The 24,772-nt window shown below is 35.5% G+C and overlaps 1 protein-coding gene across 1 annotated transcript; it reads right to left on the minus strand.

Moving 5' to 3' along the window:
* On the minus strand, positions 1-24,772 carry plpp2a (phospholipid phosphatase 2a). Its single transcript, XM_056743342.1, has 6 exons — positions 24,420-24,772; positions 6,799-6,950; positions 5,904-6,166; positions 3,609-3,666; positions 2,977-3,153; positions 1-2,199 (listed from the first exon to the last, which is right to left on the minus strand). Exons 1-6 carry the CDS (start codon positions 24,481-24,483, stop codon positions 2,050-2,052), a joined length of 864 nt encoding a protein of 287 aa, XP_056599320.1. The 5' UTR covers positions 24,484-24,772; the 3' UTR covers positions 1-2,049.

Raw genomic sequence — 24,772 nt, forward strand, 5'->3', positions numbered from 1 at the left:
CAAGATGCTGAACTATTTTTATTTATCTAAAGTTGTAGGTATAACTGAATACAAAACATAAGAATAAAACGTATGTGCAACGTAAACTAAACAGTCGCAATAAAACTCGAGAAAATCAATACAAACAAGTAAATAATAAATGGTTCAGATACATTTCGGTTGGAGCTGCAGACTTCACAAGTGGGATACAATAGAAATTCTTTTCACAAAAAAGAAAGGAGGTTCAGTAGCTTTAATTGTTCACATTAAATATCAGGGAACGAAATTTTACCCCAATGTGAACTTAGCTTTTAAAGTGTTTGGATCTGAAATGAAAAGTTAATGTAGTGTTTGTTCATGGAAGTTGTTGTTATAATGAAAAAAAGTGAAAAAGAAAGTCTGTTTTAGGTTTTGTGGTTTATTTTTTATTTCACTACTTTTTAACACCTTCAACGGTTCATCTTAAATGGTTTTATAATGTGAGGAATAAGTATTGCATGTAGTATGAAATGATGCACGATGAATAGTAACATTACAGAAGTCACGCCACTGTAATCAACAAAACCAGTTCATTTTGTAAATATTGGCAAAAGTGAGCCTTGATCTTTGTGACATTCAGAGTGAAAGTGTACTACACATGAGCGCTGCGCAGCTGATGTTGGAGTCATAGAGTGTCTGTCCCATACAAAAGAAAAATAATCAATCATTCCTATTCAAGATATATGATGTCCATTGAACTCACAGTAGATGCATTCAACAACAACAAAGACATTAGGTCGGAAGATTACAAAGAGAGAAAAACCTCATACTCTCTATCCGCCTTAAATAGTATGCTAGTTTGGGATTGGTACACTTACATCAGAGTTAAACTGATCTATGATGACCGATTCCTGGGGGTAGGATTTATATTCAAGGCCGATTTATTGCAAGATGTACAGAAGCTCTTCCCGTTTCATTTTTTATTTCACATTTAATTGAGTCTTTAAGATGCTGTATAATGGGATAATATTACCCACAATCTTTTGCACCATGTGAAAGGTTTTGAGAACAGGCAGCTGTTAAAGAGCTTTAATCTCATCTGTCCCGATGTTTGTTTGCAGTGATACTTCCCACAGGAAACAAAAAAAATCTAGCATACTAAAATATTTACTGTAGTACATTATAAATAGTGTATACTACAGTATAAACATACATAAACATACAGTATACTAATGTATTCTGTAGCATTAAATTTTAAATTGATAGACTGCAGTAAATACAACAGTATACTTTAATGTCTACTACGGTTAGTATCAAAACTATGGCGTCTAGGAATTTTACAGCAGTTTACTAGAGTTAACGCTATAGTATTTTATCATCACCTGATTTTCAATATTTGCTGATCTTCTATTGTTTTGTGGATAGTTTGAGTCACACAGGTGGTAAGTCAGTGGTACTTATTTTGCCAACATTGCACCCAGTCTACATGACATGAAACATTAAAATAAAAATTCATATAAAGAATGTCATATTCTCTCTCTCTGACTTGTTTCAGATGGATGTGGCTATACTACAGATACTACAGATGCAGTGAAAACAACCAAAAGGTTAAAAAGTCCCTAAATCTACCGCCACAAAAGTATACAAACATTTGTTTATAAAATATTTTAAAATCACTGTAATCCAGTACATTCTTATATAAACTTGATCAAATCGAAACTTTCCGTTTTTCTTGAACAACCTTGGTTAAATGCCATAGATAGAAAAACAGCAGAACTTCGTAAATCTTGCACTACGATACAATAAAGTCCCTCATTGTGTTATAGACAGATGGCGTAAATGAGTATGCATGAGACAATACGAAATAAACACGGTCATACGAGTATAAAAGATAATATTCAGTGTTAGTTCATGCAATCGCGCTCTCTCTTTATATGAAATGGGGAGTATAATCCTGTGGATCGGAGTATAGTCAGTGCCAGTGTATGCGTCTGAGCAGAGTCGTGTGCTGTTGAACAAGACGTGATGGTAGAGGATCCGTCATCCAGTGGTTCTGTGCAAGCGTGCTTACTCTGGGTTCAAAGGTCAGGCTCATACAGGCCTGCTGTACGAGTAATGATTGTTTCTCTCGGCGTCTGCGATCTGAAGGCTTGGCTTGCGTTCGATGTCTTCGTTTTCAGCAGTTTCTGCGTTCTGGCATCGTGGGGGTCGCTCTTTAAAGAAGTCAGAAACGTATCGCACCTGTGACGAGAGACATAAGTATTAATACAGTTAATAAAGTTTATAAAGAGAGTCTTGGTCTTACAAAAAGGAACAAGAAATTTTTGGAAATAATGTCATTTTGCTGTGAATGTTTTTGGACTATGGTGAACAATATTTTTTTTCCTGGTAATTTTGATTTGACTCTAAAAACATTATGACTTTAATCTTATCATTATATTACTTCTGTTATTTTTTACATGGCTGTTGTTAAAAACGTACAGCTTTAAGGAAAACTTACAGTAGGTAAACATAAACACATATGATGTTTTTATAGACAGATTCATCTTAACAACATTAAGAAACGTTACTTTTATGACTTCAACTGAATATCTGGTACACATTCACAAAAAATAAAGTGAACTTCTCCCAAATTTCATTACAAACCGGAGAAACATGTGAAAATAATAGAAAATACATTTTTGGGCCTCAAACACTTCAAGGAAAACAAGTTTAGATTCACTTAAAAACAACACAACAGTCATATTTTCTTTGAAAAGTTATTCTTTGTGATATTTTGATCCCACTTTTCATGTCTTGTCATGGATGACACATGAGGTTTGAGTTTGTTTATATTCAACAGACACTTGACTGGCCACAATACATCCAGAAATGCTGAATAAATAAAAACTTGGAATGGTCTCTTCGTTTTCAAATCTGAGGTTGTGGGTTCGTCTGCACTTTAAATCACTTAAAAAAACTCAAATCCAAACATGTACATGAAATCTTGATACTTGTGTTTTAGTGAGGTTCACTCACCGTGAGGACGGCCACCAGTGCCCCCTGCAGAAGACCCACGACAACGTCACTCCAGTGGTGTTTGTAGTCAGACACACGCGTGTAGGCCACATAAATGGCAAAGGCCACCAGGAAGAACTGAATTGTGGGACGCAGGAGGCGTGCCCACTTGGATGCCATACGGGCCTGGACATAAAGCTGTGCGACACAACAAAAAACGATCAGACGATAAATGGTAGAGGTGTATTCAAGTACATAAAACATATGAAGGTAAAATCATTTTATGGGAAAGTACTTCACTACAACCTCGACATGTCTGAACATGAGAGCTTACTTTCTTCCGTGGAACACAAATGGAGACATTTTATACAGATTTGGAAAACCGCCCACAAGTCATATTAACTATTTGCATGATGTTTTTCGGTACCTGACAACTAACTGTTCATACATGAAAGTTGTGGGTGAGTAAGGGTGAATAAACAAAGTTTATTTCATGTTTGCCTGAAGTGTTCCTGCTGTGATTGAAAGCTCGAGACATTGGGGATGTTTGAGGTTGGAGTGTATTGTCTCAGTTTTGTTTCCTGCCGCTCTGCTTTATCTGCGTTCTGTGTCTGTGTGACTGTCCAAGAGGAAGGAGCGATGCAGATACTCACCGCCAGAAACAACATACAGTACATCCCGAAGGAGGAGTGACCGGAGTAAAACGACAGCCTGGAGCAGAGGAGAGAGAGACAAGAAATGAATAGAAATAGAGGAAACTGTAAATCATTTTCACAGCTTTGACGAGAAAGACACATTCCTGCGCATTAGATTAAAAGTCCCCATGAAATAACAAAGTTATTCTGATTGTAGAACGAATAAATTTTTCAAAATATTGACAAATTAAAAAATTTAGGATATATCAGCATTTAAAACCTACAATCTCTCAATGATTAATCATTTTTATGACATCACTCTGCACATCAGTTTCTCATTAGATTACAGACTGTAAGGTTAAAGGTGTGATTTTTGATTTACAGCGGCTACTGGTGGTGAATTATAGATTTGCAGTGAATTGCTCAGTCCAAACACGTCAGTGGCTCCACAGTACAAAAAGATGTCGTTGTCATGTTGATGCAGGGAAGAGATCATGCAGGCATTAGAAAGAATGTATAAAGTCATTTATTTTATGTACTAAATAAGTCGAGGTCTGTGGATTTTAAGTTTAAAAAGAAGGATAAAAGTCAGGCAGGAGCTAGGACCTGCGCTAATATTATAAAAACTTTCCAGCAGAGAAAGACCCGCGGTACTAAGGCTTTTAGCAGATATGTTGTTTTTGTTGTAATATTAGATGTTTGATGGAGCAGTTTTGAGCGTCATTGTTTATCTGGAACCCCTTTAGTAGTGTACACATCCAGATATTGAGAGAGCGCGTCGGCGCTAAAACTGTAGAGAGAGCTCGTTTTACTCTCTTACTCAATGATGAATAAACTTTCATTTAATCCACGGGTTACATGCGTTCCGAACTGTAGAGTACGATCCGTACGGATCACGAATCATCTGCGAGGGGAGAGGAAATGCGTGTTTTAGAGTTGTTTGTCCGTTTAGGGCTGCTGTACAAAACATGGCGGCGAATTCAATGTGTGGAGGCCCGCTCTATATGTAGATATAAACAGCTTATCCTAAGGTATTAGAAACATAACGGTTCATTATGCAAGGTCTCTATACACCTCTGAAGAAATCGTTTTGTATATTATATTGCATTTTTGTCCAAAGATTCTTCTAAAAATCCTGTATTGTTCCTTTAACTTTAAGCTATTAGGCTTGTTCAAATTGATATGGCGCTGACATCAAAGTACCGCTAGAGCCTTTTCGAGTTACTTTGATGTCATCCACCTGTTCGATCTTGCGATCATCAAGTCGAACAAAACAATTGGCTTTTAAAAAAAGGGGGAGGAGCCATTTAATATGCCCCACCCTAACTTCCCGTTCAGTGAAAATTATGTAAACACATCAAACAAAGCTGTGCATTTCAAGGCACTTTAGAGGGTCATAAAGTGTGTAAAGCCTTTTAAAGAATGCTGTTACAATTAAGTTTTTCGGTCTGTGACCACATAAAAATCACAAACTGAAAACATACAAACAGCCAATGATATGCAGTCTTCCAAAAACTTTGAAGCAATACTACGATATGGAAGGAGCTATTTTTTAAAGCCCACATAGTCAGTACACTTCAAATTCATTACAATAAATGTACTTCAAAGTTCAAATATATGCACTATGTATTGTTTTAGGTAATAACTACCAGTACCTGTATACTTGTAAGTTTACTATTGCAAGGACTAGAATGGCCCACTTTCAAAATTTTACAAGTGTACTTAAGTGTAACAGTAGTAGACTTTGAGTACACAACTACACTACAACTATATTTTGCTTAGGAGTATTTCTTCAAATATCTTTCTGATACTTCTGATTATATTGCTGACTATTTTTCTATAAAGAGTATACAAATAGCACAGTTTTTTTGGTAAAGGCATGCTCAAATGTTTAAAATGACATAGAGATTTTAAATGTAAGAGAGTAAGATGATATTTACACCATTTCAGTCTCGCTATTCTGTGCGAATAAATGGATGTTGAAATCTTCTTGAAACTGATCAAACTCGTCCAGACACGTCCAGATTTATAGCCTCGTGTATATAAAAAGCTGGGCTTGTTATTTTCCTGTTTATTACTGTAGAACAATCGTCATTGTAAAATTGTTCTATAATTTACAGTGAATCGACCCCGAGGTCTTTGAGGTTAAAAACTTTCAAAAATGAGAGCGAAAATGTTGATAAAAGGTCAAAAACTGAGGCAGCATATCAGCGAAACAGGAAATGAAACAACAGGTGACAAAAACAAACAAATACAGGACGCTAGGTCGGAGGTTTACGACCTTCGACCCTTCCTGTACCCAGGCTTGTGTACCTGGATTCCGTCACATTGCGATGGTTTCCTGTGCAGTTTATCTCCAGCATGTAGCCGTTGCAGATTTCTGGAGCACACACGGCTATAAAATTGGGCCGCAATCGTCCGATGGTGTACTTGGCCATATCAGTCAGAGACTGACTGACGCACGCGCCGAAAAGATACGTCCCCACCACTTTGTAGAGCGCGGCAGCGTATTGATTAAAGTCTGAATTGGAATACAGCCGTTTGGTGTAGACCAGGTATGCCTCTCCTGAAGTGATCTAGAAACAAAACACCATCATTAAAACTAGATTTGTATGTTATCATGGTTCTGATCCATCTTGTTTTGTAAGTTACAGTTGTTTAGAAAAGCAGTAAGACCGAAATCAGACTTTTCGTGTTTCACATATGAATAATCCACCTCGTCAAATCGCTACAAATTCCCATGACATCTGTTATTCCTAAATCTCCAACTGCTTTCATGAGCAACAGCAGTGACGTTTTCTTTGCCAACACCACTAATCATGCATCAGAGGCATGTTGAAATATGAAATAAAATAATGCTGTTTTGCCATCTATTTGATTCTGGGAATCAGAGTAAATGAAAAGTGAGTGATATTGTGAGTATGTCTGATGTAAATGACTTGTGAAGAAACAATTGAACTCTCCCTCGTGACGAATAATGTTGAGTAAAGAATAGTGTTCTCACAGAACATGATGCCTCGGGGAAATAAACAACCTGCATATTTTCCCTTTCAAATACAGCACATTTCATAACCACCGCTTTCAAGACAACTACAGTAGCTCTTAAAAGAACACTTCGCATAAAAACAAGAACTCCTATCTTATAGCATGTCAGGGAAACTGTGCACAAATGTTTGTGGTGATCAGTGATTGGCTGAGAGAGACTCACAATGATAATGGAACAGGAAATGGTTACGGCGGCCATCATTTTGTGGGAGATGGTGTCTGTTCTGTAGGGGTAGCGAATGGTCTCATCGTCACAGTAAATTCCACGCTTGTATGGCCTGTAAACGAGGGTCATGATGATGAATGGCATCGCCACTAAAAACAACAAACAGTGGGATTATTTGCTTCAGATTGCTGATTTGTAAAACACAAACAATTCAATATTTCTGTGGACTATTATTGTTTTAAATAGAAATAATGGTATACTTTGCTCACAATTGTATATAATCCAAATTAAGGGGTTTACAATTAAAGATAAAATACAATAAATTCAAATGACAGTTTATTTTAAACAAATTTATCCATAATTGATCAATAAAATGTAAGAATTATTTAAAAATAAATATTCTTAAAAACCTACACATACATATATGTATGCAAGAAAAATATTGGAATAAAATAAACATGTATGGATAACTAAAAAAAAACTGTTAAATATAAATAAATACATGTAAATAATTCCTAAATATCTACACATGAATATGTTTGTAAATACAAAATGAATATACACAGCAGACATATATTATGTAAACACTAACTTTTGTTGGATGTGATTAGTTTCTTTTAATAGTTTGACATCCAAATACACAAATTATTATTTTATAAATTAATACACTGATTTATAAAATGAATACAATGCATGAAAAGCAATTACATTAAATTTTAATAAATCTATTTAATAAAAGTAATTTATTTCTGCTGTACATGCAGCTTTCTGTGCAATTGCCAACATTTAATGTTTAATTTAAGGTTATTTATAAAAACAATGAATAGATCTACCACTGAAAAATAAACAAATTTAAATTAAGGAGATAAGAAGAAAGCTAAACACTATGGGGACCCTAAATCCCTAAAATGTCTCTAAAGTAGTAAAAGAACAAAAAAAGAAATGTAAACATTACTGTATAAACACACATAACACAAGCAGGTCATGTGTTGCCAGCTTAATCAATACAATTAAGAAGATGTCATATTGCTATTATATGATTATATGCTATAATATTTGCATAAACAGATGACTCAGTTTTTAAACATTTTCAAAAATCTTCTTTTTTTATTTTGCATTTCAAGTAGTAAATAAATTGCAATTGGTAAGTAGTAATAACTCCAAAAATACACCAATAAAACACATTAAACACATTATATATTTTATATATCGATATATCAGTACACATCTAGAAACAGAATCCTAAATGCAGAAAATTTTAAAAAATATTTGTACACATCCAGAGGAACCAACAAACATGTTCGGAATTAAACCACATTAAAACAGATTTAGAATTCAGTGACATTTTCCGTTTGCCACCCGTATACAGGATATCAGTGAGATTTATCATCAGGGTCACGCCACCAGATGTCTGTTAAACGGATGCCCACAATATCTCAAAACAAGGAAAGGCATAGATCCAAGTTTCTAACGTGAACTTTATGAAACTATTGTTCATCAAAAGTCATGGGAACCAACAGAGCGAGTATTTATACATTTCAGTGTGAGAGAAATTGTTCCCAAAGCCGGAATTTTCCGTGCTGCTCTCTTCCCATCTGACAGCAGAGATGGCAATCGGATTCCTCGCGGGCCGCTGAGGGAAAATAAACCTTGGATATGAAGGCAGTTTGCTTCAACTCCTAAGATCATCAACATATTTCCTATTCCCAAAGCAACTGTTTCTTTCCTCAGGATCAAGACCTTGGAGCCCAGAGATATAACATTACTTGGATCCACACACAAAACTGTAAAAGCACTGAACCAGATGTACTTAACCATGACACATTTGAAGCACTCTTGCTCCCAAATGACTAAAGTATTTTACACGTGCGCGTGTGTGTGTCAGTGAGAGGGATCTGAGGAATCTGAGTACACACAGGTTGCTTTAAAGAAATTTAAGGTTAGAAAAACAGAGAGGATGATAAAGACCTTGAAAATGAACTCCATGAACTCTTGCCAGTTTTTTTAAATTGGGAATGAACACCAATGAAGGAAATGAACAACAAGAAATGGACGCAGTAGAAATTATTTTGGCTGCCTTAAATATTTTAAGTGCAATTGAAATTGACTTAACTTGCTGTTAAAAATTTAGACATAAGCATTTTGCAATTTATAAAAAAGTATTGCCAATTTGCTTGTATTTAAAAGTTTAAGTCAGCACGAAAGCTTACAGTGTATATAGAAGTTTAAAGGATAATAAATAATAAATAAAAGTTCAGCTCAAACAGAAGGCTAAAGAAAAAGTGTAAAGACTAACGGTGGGTTGCACCGTTAGTCTTAACCTAGATTAACTTTAATTCTGTTTTAAACTCTGATTCATCTCTCCGTAAGGGATTAACTTTAAACTTGGTTCTAAGTGATGATCAGAAACAGACACATAAGCATCATGCCATGCTGTGCTTTTTGTAAATAAAAATGTAAATAAATATAACACCTCGTTCCGTATCAGGACACAGCGGTTTGATAAACTGGTTGGACGGCTGTGAAGTGTCAAATTCAAGATGCCCAGCTTTCTTATCCAGTACATAAGCACAACGTCTGTGACTATACGGAAACGACGGACATGGGCGGTGTGGGCGCCTTGTCTAAATTGTGGTCCGGTCCCTCAGCCGGGAGTGCTGCCACCATCCGCTCCAGAACACAATCGAGGACGGTTAAAGTTTTAATCCATTATTTGTTAATCTCTGTATAAAATTAAGTGGTGCAACGTAATTTGAATTCAGATAAAATCCTTGATTAGCTCTAAACTCTGTTTACTTTAATCCTTGTTGGTGCAACCCACCCTGAGAGTTTGTATTATTCTCATTTTGTAACACAGAAACATGCATCTTTTGTAAATCTTCTTTAAAACGACATGTATTGTTGAAAGTGCTATACAAATAAATCTGAATTAAATATATTGCTGATAAATGGTCAGAGTTTGAAGACATTAATTAAATTCATCATTTATAGGACGTATATGCATATTTGGTTATAATATATTATATTTTAAATTTAATTTATATTAAAATAGATTAATATAAATATTTCATTGTTTTAAATTAAAATAAACCTACTCAAATTTCAACCGGAGGTTTGGGCAGATGTAAGAAATCGTCTATATGTGCATCATCAAATCTTCTGAGAACAGACATATATTCTATTAAGACATCCTAAAATTAGTTCTTGAAAAAAAATACTGAGTAGAAAAGATGTGTTTTGTGTTGACCAAACATGCATTGCCTTTCACAAACCTAGAAGCTTTTGTTTGCACAAGGAAATGGTAAATGTGCACAGGACTGTAAAAAACTGTATGAGCTTGTGTCAATGACGACTGTAAAACCTCATCTAAAAAGGATGTGAGAACATGACAATGAGATTTGTTGGGAGTGGGCCACTGTGAACTCATAAAACTGGAAGGCTCAATAAACTTTGGCATGAGTGCGTTGCTTATCTATTAACACAGCTCAATAAACAGCATACACAAAGGAATTATTTTAAGCAAGGCTGTCAGAGTTATCCAGTGCAAACTTTAGGCAATTTACATACAACGACAAACAAAATGCTTTGAAGATTAGAAAAGCACCTCATTTTTACCGCGCTGACCTTTCTACCACACTTTTGATATTTCACACTACAGGTCCAAATGTGTGGGAAAAAACGTCAAGCCTCTTCAAGTGAGAGTGCAAATCTTGGATCAGATTTGTTTTGTAAATCACAATTACATGGATAGGACGTAACTGATCTCAGAGCAGCAGCACTTTCTCTCTCAGGGTTTGAGCTAAATATCGGTTTAGCCTGAAGGATGTGAAACTCTTAGAGAAGAAATTGTTTAGATACAGTTTAGAGAATCGAGACGCAGCGGTAAAACAGAGCTGGATTTCTTTCTCTAAGATGCAACCTGGACGTTTTGAATATTGTGAACTTGAAGGATTTTGATTTTTTTGTAAACAGTGTATATAAATGTATTGCGAATTATAATAACAAAATAACAACAATGTTTTCCTGCAGAGACAACTAATCTTCTGGTTACTGTCACATTTGGCAGAAGTTTTCATCCAAAGCATTCAAGATATGCATTTCATTTATACATGTGTTGGGAATCAGAGTCTTCAGATAGCTCCATGAAGAAATGTTTTCTCTTCAAATGTTTTATTTCTTTCATTTACGTTTTTAAAAGGGTTCAAAGTTCATCCCAATCGGTCCGTTTAGCCACAGCTCCATGTGTTACTAGTAACTTTATTGAGATCCTCTATGAACAGCCACGTGAAAAAACTTGAGTCTTTGATTGGAGTCATCAAAATTGACACAACTCTCTCAATGGCTCTGCTGGAAATCAAACCAACAACCCAACACAATGCTCTACCAATTGAGCTCCAGGAACACAAACATTTTAACTAATGCACAATGCTACCACCATAGTTTTTGTTGTAAGGGAAAGATCTTTTTTCTTCCTATATACAGTAGCTCAAAGTTAAACATTTAGGGCCCTTTCAATTTGTAGAGCTATATTTATATATACAGTATATATAAGGGAAAATACCAGAACTATGAGGCCAGAATGACAAACAGCAAGTGACCCAGCTTCTTAAAACATAAACAGATGATGATATACGGCTTACAGAAGAATCATTGTAGCATCAGGAAAAGTCTGTTTAATAGCAAAGGGTCTGTCTGGGTTACTATGAGAATTTTGCGGGTGTCTGAACAGGTGCTTTACCTCTTTGTGTTTTTACAGTATGTTACCTGAAATGACCATGCACCAGAAGGGTTCTGGGACTTTTTTTGGTTTCCTTGACTTGTTTGTGAGGAAACATCATTCCTGAGAAACATCCAGCTGTGACCGCACGTGCTGCTCAAATATTGACTCTCCTCCTCACACATGCCTCATCGGTTTGTTAAACAGACGCCAGATTTGCTCTGCAACAAGTTTACACGAAGTCCACGGGAAGATGTTGATATTTTTCTTGGTTTTTAGTCTACACACGTTTTATTGTTGTCTTTGCATACTAGATGTGGATAGGTAAGAGTATTATTAAGATATATATTTTTGTTTTTACTGATTAAAGATCTCTTCACATCCACAACACGAACACAATCAATAAGTAATGGAAATATTACAAAAACATAATACATTTTGTGGAAGTCTCAAAACCATAAAATTATTAAATTACATTACGTCCGGATCCAATGATGAGATGGCCTAACTAGCTATGTATGCATTTCAACAACTGTGTACAGCGCTGCAAACGGAACGTAGGCGGGCATTACACCGAGTGACGCAGATCAGACCCGGAACTGAAATTAGAACGACAGGTGACTCGTCAGAAACTAGGAACGGCATCATATATACTATATGACGGAACAGAGTCTAGAAGCAAAAGTGCCAACACTAGTGTGACGCTAATGTTGTGTTCACACCAGACGTAAACTTAACGATTTGCGCAAATTTTGCGTGAATAAATGAAATTCAAAGTCGATGCATGGACGCAAATACATGCAAATTCGCGTCAGTCGATGTGAATGATGCGTTAATCGCGTCTTGAGTGCAAGTAAAAAATATTTTTTGTTAGCTCGAGTCACTCAAGCGAAAATAACAAAGGGCAAATGCCACGTGTGATGTGTCATAAATATGCATATTAGCATGTCGAAAATTGTTTCCGATTCGAATCGTGAGGGACAAAAGGATTCCCGCCTCTAGTGTTATTCATGTATCTACTGTATAAACATGTCAACTGTAACTTCAGCAGCAAGATTCTCTTAAAACTCTTTCTCCTCCATGACAATTCACACTACAAGTTTGTGTAGTGAAGTTTGACCATGTAGTTGAAGAATTAAACATACCTCACATACCTTTCAAATGAAGACATTGTGTTGGATCTGTAATCATTTTTCTCGGGAGGACATGGAGAAATGTATAGCAATAAAACATGCCCATTCCTGTTACACTGAAGATGGTTGAGTTCATGAGAATGGACTTGATCCGTCAGCTCCATAATAAAACATCCATTATAGAAATACTAGAAGGGAAAGCCGTTTGAAGAGAACTAACTTGCCAAGCGAGTTAAACTGACAATATTTTTATAACCAGATAGCTGCAAAACAAAACAACAAGGTGATCATGATCCATTCCATTAATAGGAGATGCATGTAAAGTAACTGGACTTTCTTAAAATATTCCTAAGGAGAAGGTCCCACGAAGAAAATGTTATTGCTCAGATGTTGCTCTTTCGTGAATCATTTTAAAGGAGTAGTTCACTTTCAAAATACATTTTCATGATAATTTACTCATCTCCATGTCGTCCAAGATGTTTATGTATTTCTTTCTTTAGTCGAAAATAAATGACATTTTTTGCGATTAAAACAATCCATGATTTTTCTCCATATAGTGGACTTCAATGGACTCCAAACGCTTGAAGGTCAAAATGACAGTTTCAGAGCATCTTCAAATGGCTTTAAACCATACCAGACAATGAATAATGGTCTTATCTAGTGAAACAATTGGTAATTTAAAAAAATATATATTTATTTATATGCTTTATAAACACAAATGCTCACCTTCTGCTGTTACATGAAGACATATGTGTTTATAAGGCATTTATATTTTTTTTTTAGAAAATGACAGATCGTTTCGCTAGATAATACCTTTATTCATCGCCCTCTGAAGCTGCACTGAAACTGTCATTTTGATTCCATTGAAGTGCACTATATGAAGTAAAATCCTGGAATGTTTTCATCAAAAAACTTCATTTCTTTTCACCTAAAGAAACAAATACATAAATATTTGAGATGACATGGGGGTGATTCAATTATCATGAACATTTATTTTGAAAGTGAACTACTCCTTTAAGTATCAACTCTGTCTCAGATGTTTCTCCTAAAATTGCATAGAGAATTTTTTATCAGATGAGTCTGCACATGATTATGGAGGTGAAAATTTATCTGGTCAAATAAACCAGATTTGGGCAAATTTGATGAGAAATGTATGAGTTCATACTGAGATCTTTAAGAATATTGACTTTTGATGGAAGACTTAATAAATCTGAGCTGCATTTGAGATTGAGATCTCTCCTCACATTATGACAGAGACATTTCAGAAATTTCTGAATCTTTTTCTCAGAAGTAATATTAATTTGCTTTTCATTTAATCTCAGTGATGTGTACGAGAAAAACTGAGGTATTGAAGAGATCTTATTTGTGACTTTTTCCTTACGGGTAAAAAAATTTATTTCATAAAACTAGTTCACAGCTGGGCCAGGGAATCGCTGAGGTTCTTGCAATCTCAAGAGCTCAAATTTCCTCTGAAGATCAGGACTCACACATAGTTTTGGACTACCAGCTAAAGGGCCGCATGGCAGGCATATTTTAACATTATTACAGTGCTGAGTGATCGGGGGCTGTGCCAAAGAAACGTTTGTCTTTAAGCTCGCATGGGTCAGAACTCAAGAAATAAGCGCTATTGTCTCCAGGGGCCTGTTGCAATGTCATCCGGCTCTCAGGTTTCAAGCGAGATGAAGCCGGATAAAACAAACATTCCAAAATTCACAATCGGGCACAGTTTGCAACTCTCGTGGCCTTTGACTTCGTTCTAGGTTTCTCATGGATGGAGAAATGTTAAATTATACATGTTATTCGTGTTTGCAAACCCAACAATGCCAAAATACACACAAGACTACAATAGTATCAGTGTTTAACACCGGCCGGTCAGGTTCCCAAAAGAGATAGCCGCTTTGTTTTCTAACAGAGAATCAGTTTGAGAATGTGACTGCATACTGCCAAAATGAAGATCTGGTTTTATGAAGATGGAAAATGTGGATGGGTTACATAAACGAAGAGAAAGTGCCGGCATTCTTGAACGATAAAGGGATATGATAACATTTGAAGAAAAATGTTGGTGGAGACAGATGCGATAAACGTCTTTCATAACGTGGCAGAAGTAACGTTATGGATATTGAAAAAGGAACTCCAGAAACTTGATTAAACAAATTAAATTCATTGGTTTCATAAAATCAATAAACGATTTACATATCGAGCTTATAGGGGAAGAGCATTCAGATACAAACATCACTGACACGGTGAACTTATGAACTAAAGTAAACTAAAACATGAGCAATGATTGGTTCCAATGAGTGGTTCCTAACTGGTTTGTCCATGGGACCCACATTTTCCCATCAACCGGCGACCCACTTTTTAATATATATGACGACAGGATATATAAAGACATCTCTTCCGTCAACACCTGACTGATAAGTTCTTCTGACTTCTATTTCTTTTCTGGTCTTTCAATCCTTAAAGGGGAACTCCTGCCAAAAATGAAAAATCTGCCATTTATTACTCTCCTCAAGTAGTTTAACATCCATTTTCCCCTAAAACTCAAATAAAGGAAGTTTTGGACGTTTTCTGACTCCTCAGATTGCCACGCAAACAATCTTCAAAGTGCTGAAAGTGCGTAAAGACATTCAGTATAAATTAATATGATGCGACGAGTATACTTTTTGTGCGCAAACAAACAAAACTAACGACTATATTCAAAAACTTACTGATTTGAGGGTTAGTTTCCAGTGCGAGTTCTCGAGAGACACACGACAGTGCATCCGGTGTCAGCATCGCTTCTGACATTGAGCCTGTGTGGTCAGAATGCGAATGCATCTAGCAATGCTGACACCGGATGCAATGTCATGTGGCTCGTGTGTTTGGTTGTGTTCCAATCTATAGAGGAGTCAGAAAGCTTCCAAAACTACCTTAATATGCATTCTGGGGGAAAACGGAGATCCTAGGGATGTAAAACTACTAAAGGGCGAGTAATTAATGGCAGAATTTTCATTTTTGCCGAAGTTTCCCTTTCAAAAAATGAGACAAGTTTTTACTTGCACTTATGGTTTTTCAGAATCAGAAGAGCTTTATTGCCAAGTGTGCTGGCACACACAAGGAATTTTCTTTGGTGTTGGAAGCTTCAAGTACAGACATTGACAATGCAATATAATAAGATTTACAGTCTAAAAGAATCTAAAATATGCATATATAAAATAAAAGACTATTGTACAGAAAATGGGGGATAATAACATATAAGAGACATAGTGCACGGTAGTATATAGTAGAATATACATGTTATGTGCAAATTGATAATGTTGTATTTAGCATATGGTTTTCTTGTCCTTTAATTTTGATCCAATTGCTTCCCTTATCCGTAAGTTACTTTGGATAAAAGCGTCTGCTAAATGACTACATGTAAAAAACGAGTGACCAAAATTAAAATACTAACAAAAATTGGTGACTAATATTAATAAACCTGATGAATGAACAGCCTAGAAGTTAAAGTTAAGGCTATTAAATAGAAGTCCCAAACAATTTTTTTAATAAAATTGTTGGTTTGAGCCACCACCTTATAAACATACAAAATAACACAAAGCGAAAATGACATGGCATTTTGCGGGTATGAAAACAAGAGTTACCATGATGAATACACAAAACTAAAGAAGTATCAGTTTTTCGGTTCTTTACATTTATTTCACACATTGCATGTCATGCTCGTAGTTTCTTTTGCACTTCAGTGAAACGTTTTTCTGAAGTGAAAGCCTTTTTATATTTTGCAACAAGTTATGAAAATAACGATAGAATACTGACGCTGTCATGATATTCAGCCTAACAACATCTCACCTAAAAACAGATATTGAATTGGGAGAATTCCTCAGGCACCTGCCAACAGCATAACGCACGTCTTTCAAAAGAAAACTATTTTTTTTGTTGATGTTGTTTCAAATTCTTAGACTGTACACTTTATGACCCACCAGTTGAGAAACACTGATCGAAACAGTATTTCATTTACACTGTATGAATATATTCTTATTCTTTCATTTTACTGATTTGGGTTACTTCAACAAAGCCTAAAAATCACAATTTTTAAAATATTTCCAGGTCCATGAGAATCCTAAAAAGTCTTAAAATATTGGAGTTATGTGGAATCAGAGTCATCTTTTACATAGATCTCTAAAGTCTGACCACAGTTACAGGGAAGGAACCAGATATCATCCAGCGTCTGCACCAATATCTTCAACAAGCCAAAGATGAAATTAAAAAAAAACTTTTTTACTGTCTGACACAAAGGTTGCATCAATAACTCAGTTAACAGCACGCTGAAGGCCAAGATTATCATTATGTGACTAAATAATGACTGACTTGTGAACTGTGTCTTTAAGACATGCCTGGATGAAACGCTTTAAAGAAACAAACAGAGGACGCTGACCTCACAGCATACAATAAACAAGCTAACCAAAAAAAAGACATGTGCTGATGTCTTGTGGTAATATCCCTAGAAGACGCCTAGCATGACTTTTGTTAACGTTGTCTTTTTCATGTAGCTTTAACACTATAAGTTATAAAAGGGTTTTCTACAATCAAATTTCCCTTTGTCTCATTCCACACTTGTAAGACTTTTTCTGCAGAACACAAAAGAAGATATTTGGAAGTATGTATATTTGGAAGAAACAATTATCCCCATTGACATCCATTGTATGAACACAAAACCACTGTGACATTTCTCCAAATAACCTTTTTTTTGATCCACATAAGAAAGTCAAAAAAGTCTGAAACGACACGAGAGTGAGTAATGATCAAATGATCTTGATTGTTTCAAACTTTCCAAACTTTGAAACTGCTGAGCTGGTGCGAAACCGACATGTAAAGGTGGTGAATGAGTGTGTTTTCCATCATGATTAAACAGGCCAACACTTCTTAAATGTTGATTAGAGGAGTAAACATTAAAAATGTGTCAAGGATCTATATAGTAGATCTGCAGCTGGGTTGTTTAACAGGGAGGAAACATGCCAATCACACTAAAGCTTCTGATCACAATAAAGCCAAACAGCCATATGCCACACGTGAACCTTATGAGTCCCACAACCAAAACATATCTGCAAGTTCTGTAGAATAACATATATTTTTTAACAACAACAAAAAATATGTATTAAGAGTTCTCGAGTTGCTATATGTTTTTTTATGAAAAAGAGTTGTCAGCTCAAAGTTGAGTTGGAAATAAAATAAAGTATAAAATCAACAATATAAGAACACTACTCGTTATCATTGTTATATTAGCTTACTCAAATTAAAAGTTTGGAAAAGTTAATAAACAAATATATATTGACCTAAGAATTATTGGAAAAACTTTGTTGCCTCAAAAATAAAGTGAAAAAAGATTTAATAAAAATAAAAGAATTACTCCTATATAGCAACATAAAAAGAAAAACAATAAATAAAAAATTGACAAAAACATATACCAAAATTGCTAAAACTTTAACTTAAATGAACACAATAGCTAAAAATCTAAAAGTAAAAGCTAATCTTAAATATTAATAAAACTGAATGAAACTAAAATCAAAACTATTATAACTCAGATCATCATCATACAAATAAAGCTGTTTTAATCAGTGACATCAAACCCATTTTTTTTATTATTTCTTCACACTTATCTTTATGATTATGTAATACAATTGATTTACAATTGACATTTGGGCATTTTACGGTCTTCACTAGCATAAATGCAATTCTTGGCAAAGAAGGCAAAGGTTTAACTATACTAAAAAAAAGGGAGTATAGCACTAAAAGTGGATCTTTGCTTGTAATCATAGGGGAACCATATCAGCGTACATCAGCGGTTTTTAGAATGACTGAAGTGCTAGAACCGCTAAAGTATCAACAGGTACTTTAACCGGAAGCGGTGCTGGCACCTCAGTCATCCCAAAGAACCGTTGAAGGACGTCTGAAAAACCACTGAAGCACTAAAGATATGGTTCTAATTGGCACTTAAAGTGGTTCCCTATGATTGGGAGCCAAGAACTACTTTTAGTGCTATATATCACCATAGCACCAGAGTACGGTTCAACAACATAAACAAACGTTTTGTGGGCCAAAGTTAATTTCCGGCAGACCAACAAAGACTCAAACTGTTTAGTAGTTTTAATTTCATTTAATACAATTTATATACAATAAACTATTCATACGATTTAAAAATAAATTGAATTGTTATACTATAACCAAACACAGACCGGAAGTTAAATTCAGGCCAGCCACGAAACCATCGATTTTCATTTATTAAACCCATGGTCAACACAAATTATCTTTTATAGGTTTAACTATTATATTTCTAGTACAACTGTGGCACAATTCCAAAAACACAGATACTGTATTTGTAGTATCTGCCTATATCTTGTAGAACAGCCACTGTGTTCGAGGCATGCCTACGATGGCTTTTAATATTGTCTATTGACAAATCACTAGGTTTTGGTAGAGATCGTATGTAATAGTTCTTCAACAGTTCTACTGGAGTCTTTGTGTAAGAGTGACTAATACTCACTGGTATGTGCTCACAGAGCAGATGGTTTAACCTGACACATCTAATCCATGAGAGAGCTCTCTCCCCTCATTTTCCCGCCTCTCTGTTTTTCTTTTCTAATCCCTCTTTCTGTCTCTTCTTACCTCAGCAAATTTGACTTTCTTCATTCGGAGTTCTCAGGTTTATCTCGTGTGTAAATATAATCTCCCGCTCGGCTCAGATGTTCCCCGTCTCTTTCTGTGGTTTTGTTTCATGCATTCTGGATGTTCAGTGGGGTGAGTACAGACCAGATTATCTGATTCATTCACTGTTCGGTCTGCTAAACCTGACACACAAGCTTTTTCTCAACCTTAAAAACCAAACCAGTCTCACGCGGTTTGTGGGTTTGCTGACCACCAAGGTGGTCTCCTTTGATGGTCGTCGAGGGGCTCTTGTCGGCCTAAACCCAGGAAAGCATTTTAAGATGGAAATGAATTTTAATGCTTTTTTCAACATATCATGACCAAGTCATAATGACAACAAGCATGATTTAACATAACGATAATGTAGTATGCAAATTGTAATGACTATAGCTAATCACACAGCAAAACTAGAATACTCATTGGGTTGCATTATACACAACTTTGTTGATGATGGAAGTGAGGAAGTCATTTAGTTTTGTCGCGCCACACATTGCACACTTCAGCGCACGTGTCCACAAACACACACAATCATTATTTCCTAAACAAGTAAATGAAACTCAAGTGGGGGGGATACGGGCAACTGTGAAGGCCAAAAAAGCATCAACGTACAGATCAGGGAGGGAAACATTAGAGACAAATTAATCTCTGAACACAAATGTTTCTCTGAAAGCCAGAGGATTTGGGTTAAACGAGTACACGATTTCCAAAGGCGAAGTAGAGAATATTGCACAAGAGAACAAATCAATCTTGATCTAAAGGTTAACAGATGCATCCTGATAACTCGCCCCATCAATGTAAAGAAAAATAAGGGTGAAATATGGTCCTGACGCTTTAAATTTGGATTCCAACTACATTTTTAATCTGATGACAAGTGTCTGTTGGAAACCGATGAGATGATTTTAGGAGAACTGTAATAGCTTATCCGAAATGAATAAAACATTTATATATATATATATATATATATATATATATAAAGATATATATTTGCACATAACCACCATTGAAACCAGAAAAAAACATTAAGCAAGCATTTAATATTTTCATTATTGACAGACACTTTTATCCAAGGAAATGAAATAACATTAAAGAAAAGATTCATTAACCATCCTCATCATCATCCACCAGCAGTTCTAAAAAACACTTCACCCACTACAAACATCCTCATAAGATTGTGTCTTTGCGAATTTTAAACCATTACTTTTTTTATTAAACTTCAGAGTCCAGCTCATTTAAGGAAATCCTGAACATTTGTCTCGTCACGTTAAGGAATTCAGATCAGAGGCAATAGCTGAAGTGTTTCCTATAAACGCTTTAGTCTGTAAAAATCATGCAACAAAGGAAGAGGAAATACTCAGAGTCTCTATCCTGTGAGGTTACATGAGCATCTAACAAACATGAGCTTATCTGAAAGTGCTGATGAATCTTGGGAAAGAGGAAATAAGTTCAGCATAGCTGTTGGAATCTGAACTGTCATGTAAAGCTTAAATGCAATAAAGAAGTTTGGGTAATGGAAGATAAAATTGTTAATAAAAAACAAAAATCAGTCATGTGATGTGATGTGATGTCATGAAGAATTCACCAAAGGCGAGGAACTTTATCTGCTGTTTCAGCTTAGATTTGATATGATGTAGGGAGGAGACTGTAGCTGGCAACAAAATAACCTGCAATCCTCTGAGAGAGGTCACAAAGAAATACAGCAGCCAAAAAACAAAATTATTAAAAGCTGTATTTCATCTTTTTGTTGTTGAAATAAACACAAATCAGCTATTGAGTGTTGAAAACTGTCTCCTTACATCGCCCTGATTCAAAATATTTTCTTTATAATGATTTATAATACATTCAGCAGTTGGACGATTTTGTGGGAAATGTTAGTTTGATGTTAACCACGTAACCCCCCCCCCCCCCTTTGAATTTTATGTTTCAAATAGAGATGTACAGAATTTACAGATTGTGGCTTTAATTCCATAGACAAGTAAAAATAAATAATAAATAACAGTTCATTAAAGCAATAGTGCATCTCTCTAAGTCACATGATTTAAAGTATCATGTATCAATCTCTAAAGAATTTCTACTCTGAGAAACTGTGACCGCTTTAAAATATATAAACCTAATATCGCACAATGAGTCAGTTCTCATTCAGCACATCAACCACCCGGAACTCAAAATCTTCTCAATATCCAGACACATTCACAAATATTTGCTTTTGTCTGGTCCGACATGTTAATGAGATTCAGAGCATTCAGAGATTCTGAAGCTGAGAGCGTAGAACAGCGGGAACGTCAGCCATAAGCTTCCTGACACTGAACTTGAACAGACCTGCTCTTAGATCAAGTCTTGACATGAAGCGTCACAAGACATTAACAAATCCAAACAGGGCAAGAAGAATGTGCAGACAAACGCGGGGATGAGAAGCAGTATCTTAAGCCCACTGAGAACAGGGAAGTCAAATTCATTTTCTGAATGAAGGCAGTGAGTTCTACCTGTTAGCCACGCCCCTCTTCACAAAAAATCATAATCAAAGCGTATTGAATAAATGCTTCTCCAACAAATGACCATTGGTAACTCACTCTCAAAACCAGATCCATTTTTATTTCTTTCCTTTTTAAACACCATGCCACCTTCTATGGGTTTGTGTTTATGGTGAGAGTCTGGTGTGGTTAACAAAAATTTATAAAAAAAAAGAAGAAAAAAAAAAGATGAAAACCAAGAAGAAAAAGAAAGCCCTTAACAATACAACAGAGTTCCCCTTATAACAAATTTGGTTGAAATCACGATTAATAACTAATATAAGTATTAACAGAATTAATTCATCATAGGGGTGTTACAAATCAGTACAAATAGTCCAGAAAAATATGCTTTAATTGATAAAATAAAAAATTGGCAGATAATATTATGAAACATGTTCCCTCAGTGAGCAAACTAAGACAGTAGCAAAAAAAGGTGCTAGAGAATTTAAAATCAGTCTCAGTTTGGAAAGCAACTATTCAACACTCTTTAAAATACAGGTGCTTGGAAGGTTCTTCAAAGCGATGCCATAGAAGAAACATTTTTGGTTCCATAAAGAACCATTCAGTCAAAGGTTCTTTAAAGAACCATCTCTTTCTCACTTTTTTTATAATCTGATGTCATATTTTTGTGAAACAAAAATGTTCTTGTGATGTTAAAGGTTCTTCATGGAACCAAAAGGTTCTTCTATGGCACCTTTTTTTTAAAGAGTGAACATAAAACCTGTGTGAGTTGTCTTTTTCCAATAAACCCAAGAGACACATATACTGTCTAGATATGCCATACGATGTCTATAGATCTCTTAATCGTGCAACAAAATGGCCTTAAAATAAGCATTAAAGAAGCCCATTCAAATATATCATCTCCACAACAGATCGTGATATCAATTCACATAGAGAGCATCAAGATGGTATGATGTCAAATGTCTTTGGTCCTTTTACGCAGTGGTGCATCTTGACACGCCATATCTAAATTGATTTTGTAATCTGGACTGGAGGGCAAGACTTTCAATACATTAAGAAAAAGATCCAGTCATGTTAAGTATTTAAGGTACTTGGTCACTTTTTGAGTTTCACTGTCTTTGTGGCGAAGAGATTTTCTGGACATTTGGCAAAACATCTGTTGCAGTACTCAAAAAACTTCTACGGGTTTGGAGCAGTGAATGAGTTAGGACAGAAATCTTAGGGTGAATTAAGCCTTTAATGGTGAACTGAATTAAAGTACCGTACAACAACTCAATGTGAACACCTCTCAGATCTGACATGAGAACAAAGCAAGAACTGAGTCATGTTTAAATGTTATTTAGTGAACCGAGACTCTCCTAAAGGTCACCATTGTTACTATGACGACTTTCAATAGAGCTGCTGTTATTCTGTGGTACAGCTGAATGCATGTGATGACACTTTCACTCTTTATTTCACTAGAGTAACCGTACATCGACTGAAATGGGAGCTTCAACTGATGCCTGGGGTGGTTAATGTCAAATGACATGTAATACTGCTGCAGCAATTTTCAAAACAGTATAAAGTCATTAAATATATAAATCCATTGACTAAACATTAGATGTCATCTTCATCTTATAAATAGCCTATTGGCAGTTGGTGAAATAATGAGTTCAGAGAGAGTTTTGTAAAAAGGACACTGAATGTCTGATGTAAAGACTGATGTGTTTACAAAACTGCTGAAAAGAAAAAAGACTTGCGTGCACGCAGGACCAGGAAACACATAAAAATCACTTTGAAGGTGAATGAATGCTATGGAAACAATGTGAAAAAATTAAGAGGGGATGAACATCTGAAACGTTTTGATTCCCTAATGACTGTCAGTTTAATTACTGTTAAACTCTCTCCATTAACAACTATTCATAAATTGGGAAATAAAGAGAAGCTTTACGATTAAGTAATAATTGAACTAATTTAAAATGAAGACGCCATGTGGGAATGATCAGGAAAGCATTTAAGAAAAGTACAATGGTGCAATGATGCATTCAGAGGGTAACACCACTTTGATACGTACCATACCATGGTATAAAATATATGACACATACATGTACCGTGACTGGGAAATCCTATGCATATAAAAGAATGTTATATGTGCAAAAAACACAATTTTCACCAATATATTTCTCATATTCAGAAAAGTGGATAATCAACTGGTTTTTGTGACAGGTTCATCACACCCTTTACACTCACTTGGTAAATTTTCCATGGTTGTATAATAGTAAAAGTTAAGTAGTTTTAGGCATAGTAATGACCATTTTAATTACTATAATTCTCCTGAAAAATAACACAGCTTAACTAAAAATTTACATTTCATAAGGATCGTTTTTTTAAAACAAAATTACATTTTGTTTCATACAACGTAATGTTACAGTAGACACATGACTGCAACACTTACAAGTAACAATCACATTATTGTTTATCTACATCAGGCACTGGATACAAAAATGCGTAGAACACAAATATATTTCATGTGCTGTGAAGTTGGAAAAGACACAGAAGTGGACAGGTGAACTTTATTTAACTCTATTTCACAATCGTTTTCAGATTTGTATTTGCATACATGAAAGAGGAGATGAAACTCACCCACTAACACACACAGAACATCCATCAGCAGCATAAATAACTTGTTCTTCTTCAGATCCGACATGATCGTCCCGGTAATCTCTCCTCGAGTCTGATTTAAAGTCGTATAAGATCGAGCGGTGACCCGATCTGCTTGTTCTTCCGGAAGTTCTCCCTGTTACCTGCGTAAAGGTGCGCTGATAATGTATCGTGTTCCCACGTACAGGATCACGCGCGCTGAACGGCGATCATTTTGCGCCACGGACTCTAAACAAAACGAATTTCCCGCGAGCTATAGAGACGCGTGAAAAGTGAAAAGTGCAGCGTGAAGCGCAAACCCAACAACTGACTCTACTTCTCCACACCGTGGTGTG

This window comes from Triplophysa dalaica, chromosome 3 (genome assembly GCF_015846415.1).
Source record: "Triplophysa dalaica isolate WHDGS20190420 chromosome 3, ASM1584641v1, whole genome shotgun sequence".
Lineage (NCBI taxonomy): Eukaryota > Metazoa > Chordata > Actinopteri > Cypriniformes > Nemacheilidae > Triplophysa > Triplophysa dalaica.

Excerpts from the sequence above, each read along its gene's own strand:
- plpp2a (XM_056743342.1), bottom strand. The coding sequence starts at position 24,483 with ATGTCGGATCTGAAGAAGAACAAGTTATTTATGCTGCTGATGGATGTT. Across the intron at positions 6,167-6,798 it reads TTTCCTGTTCCATTATCATT|ATCACTTCAGGAGAGGCATA; the intron begins GTGAGTCTCTCT and ends TTTTGTTTCTAG. Across the intron at positions 3,667-5,903 it reads CGCAATGTGACGGAATCCAG|GCTGTCGTTTTACTCCGGTC; the intron begins GTACACAAGCCT and ends CCTCTGCTCCAG.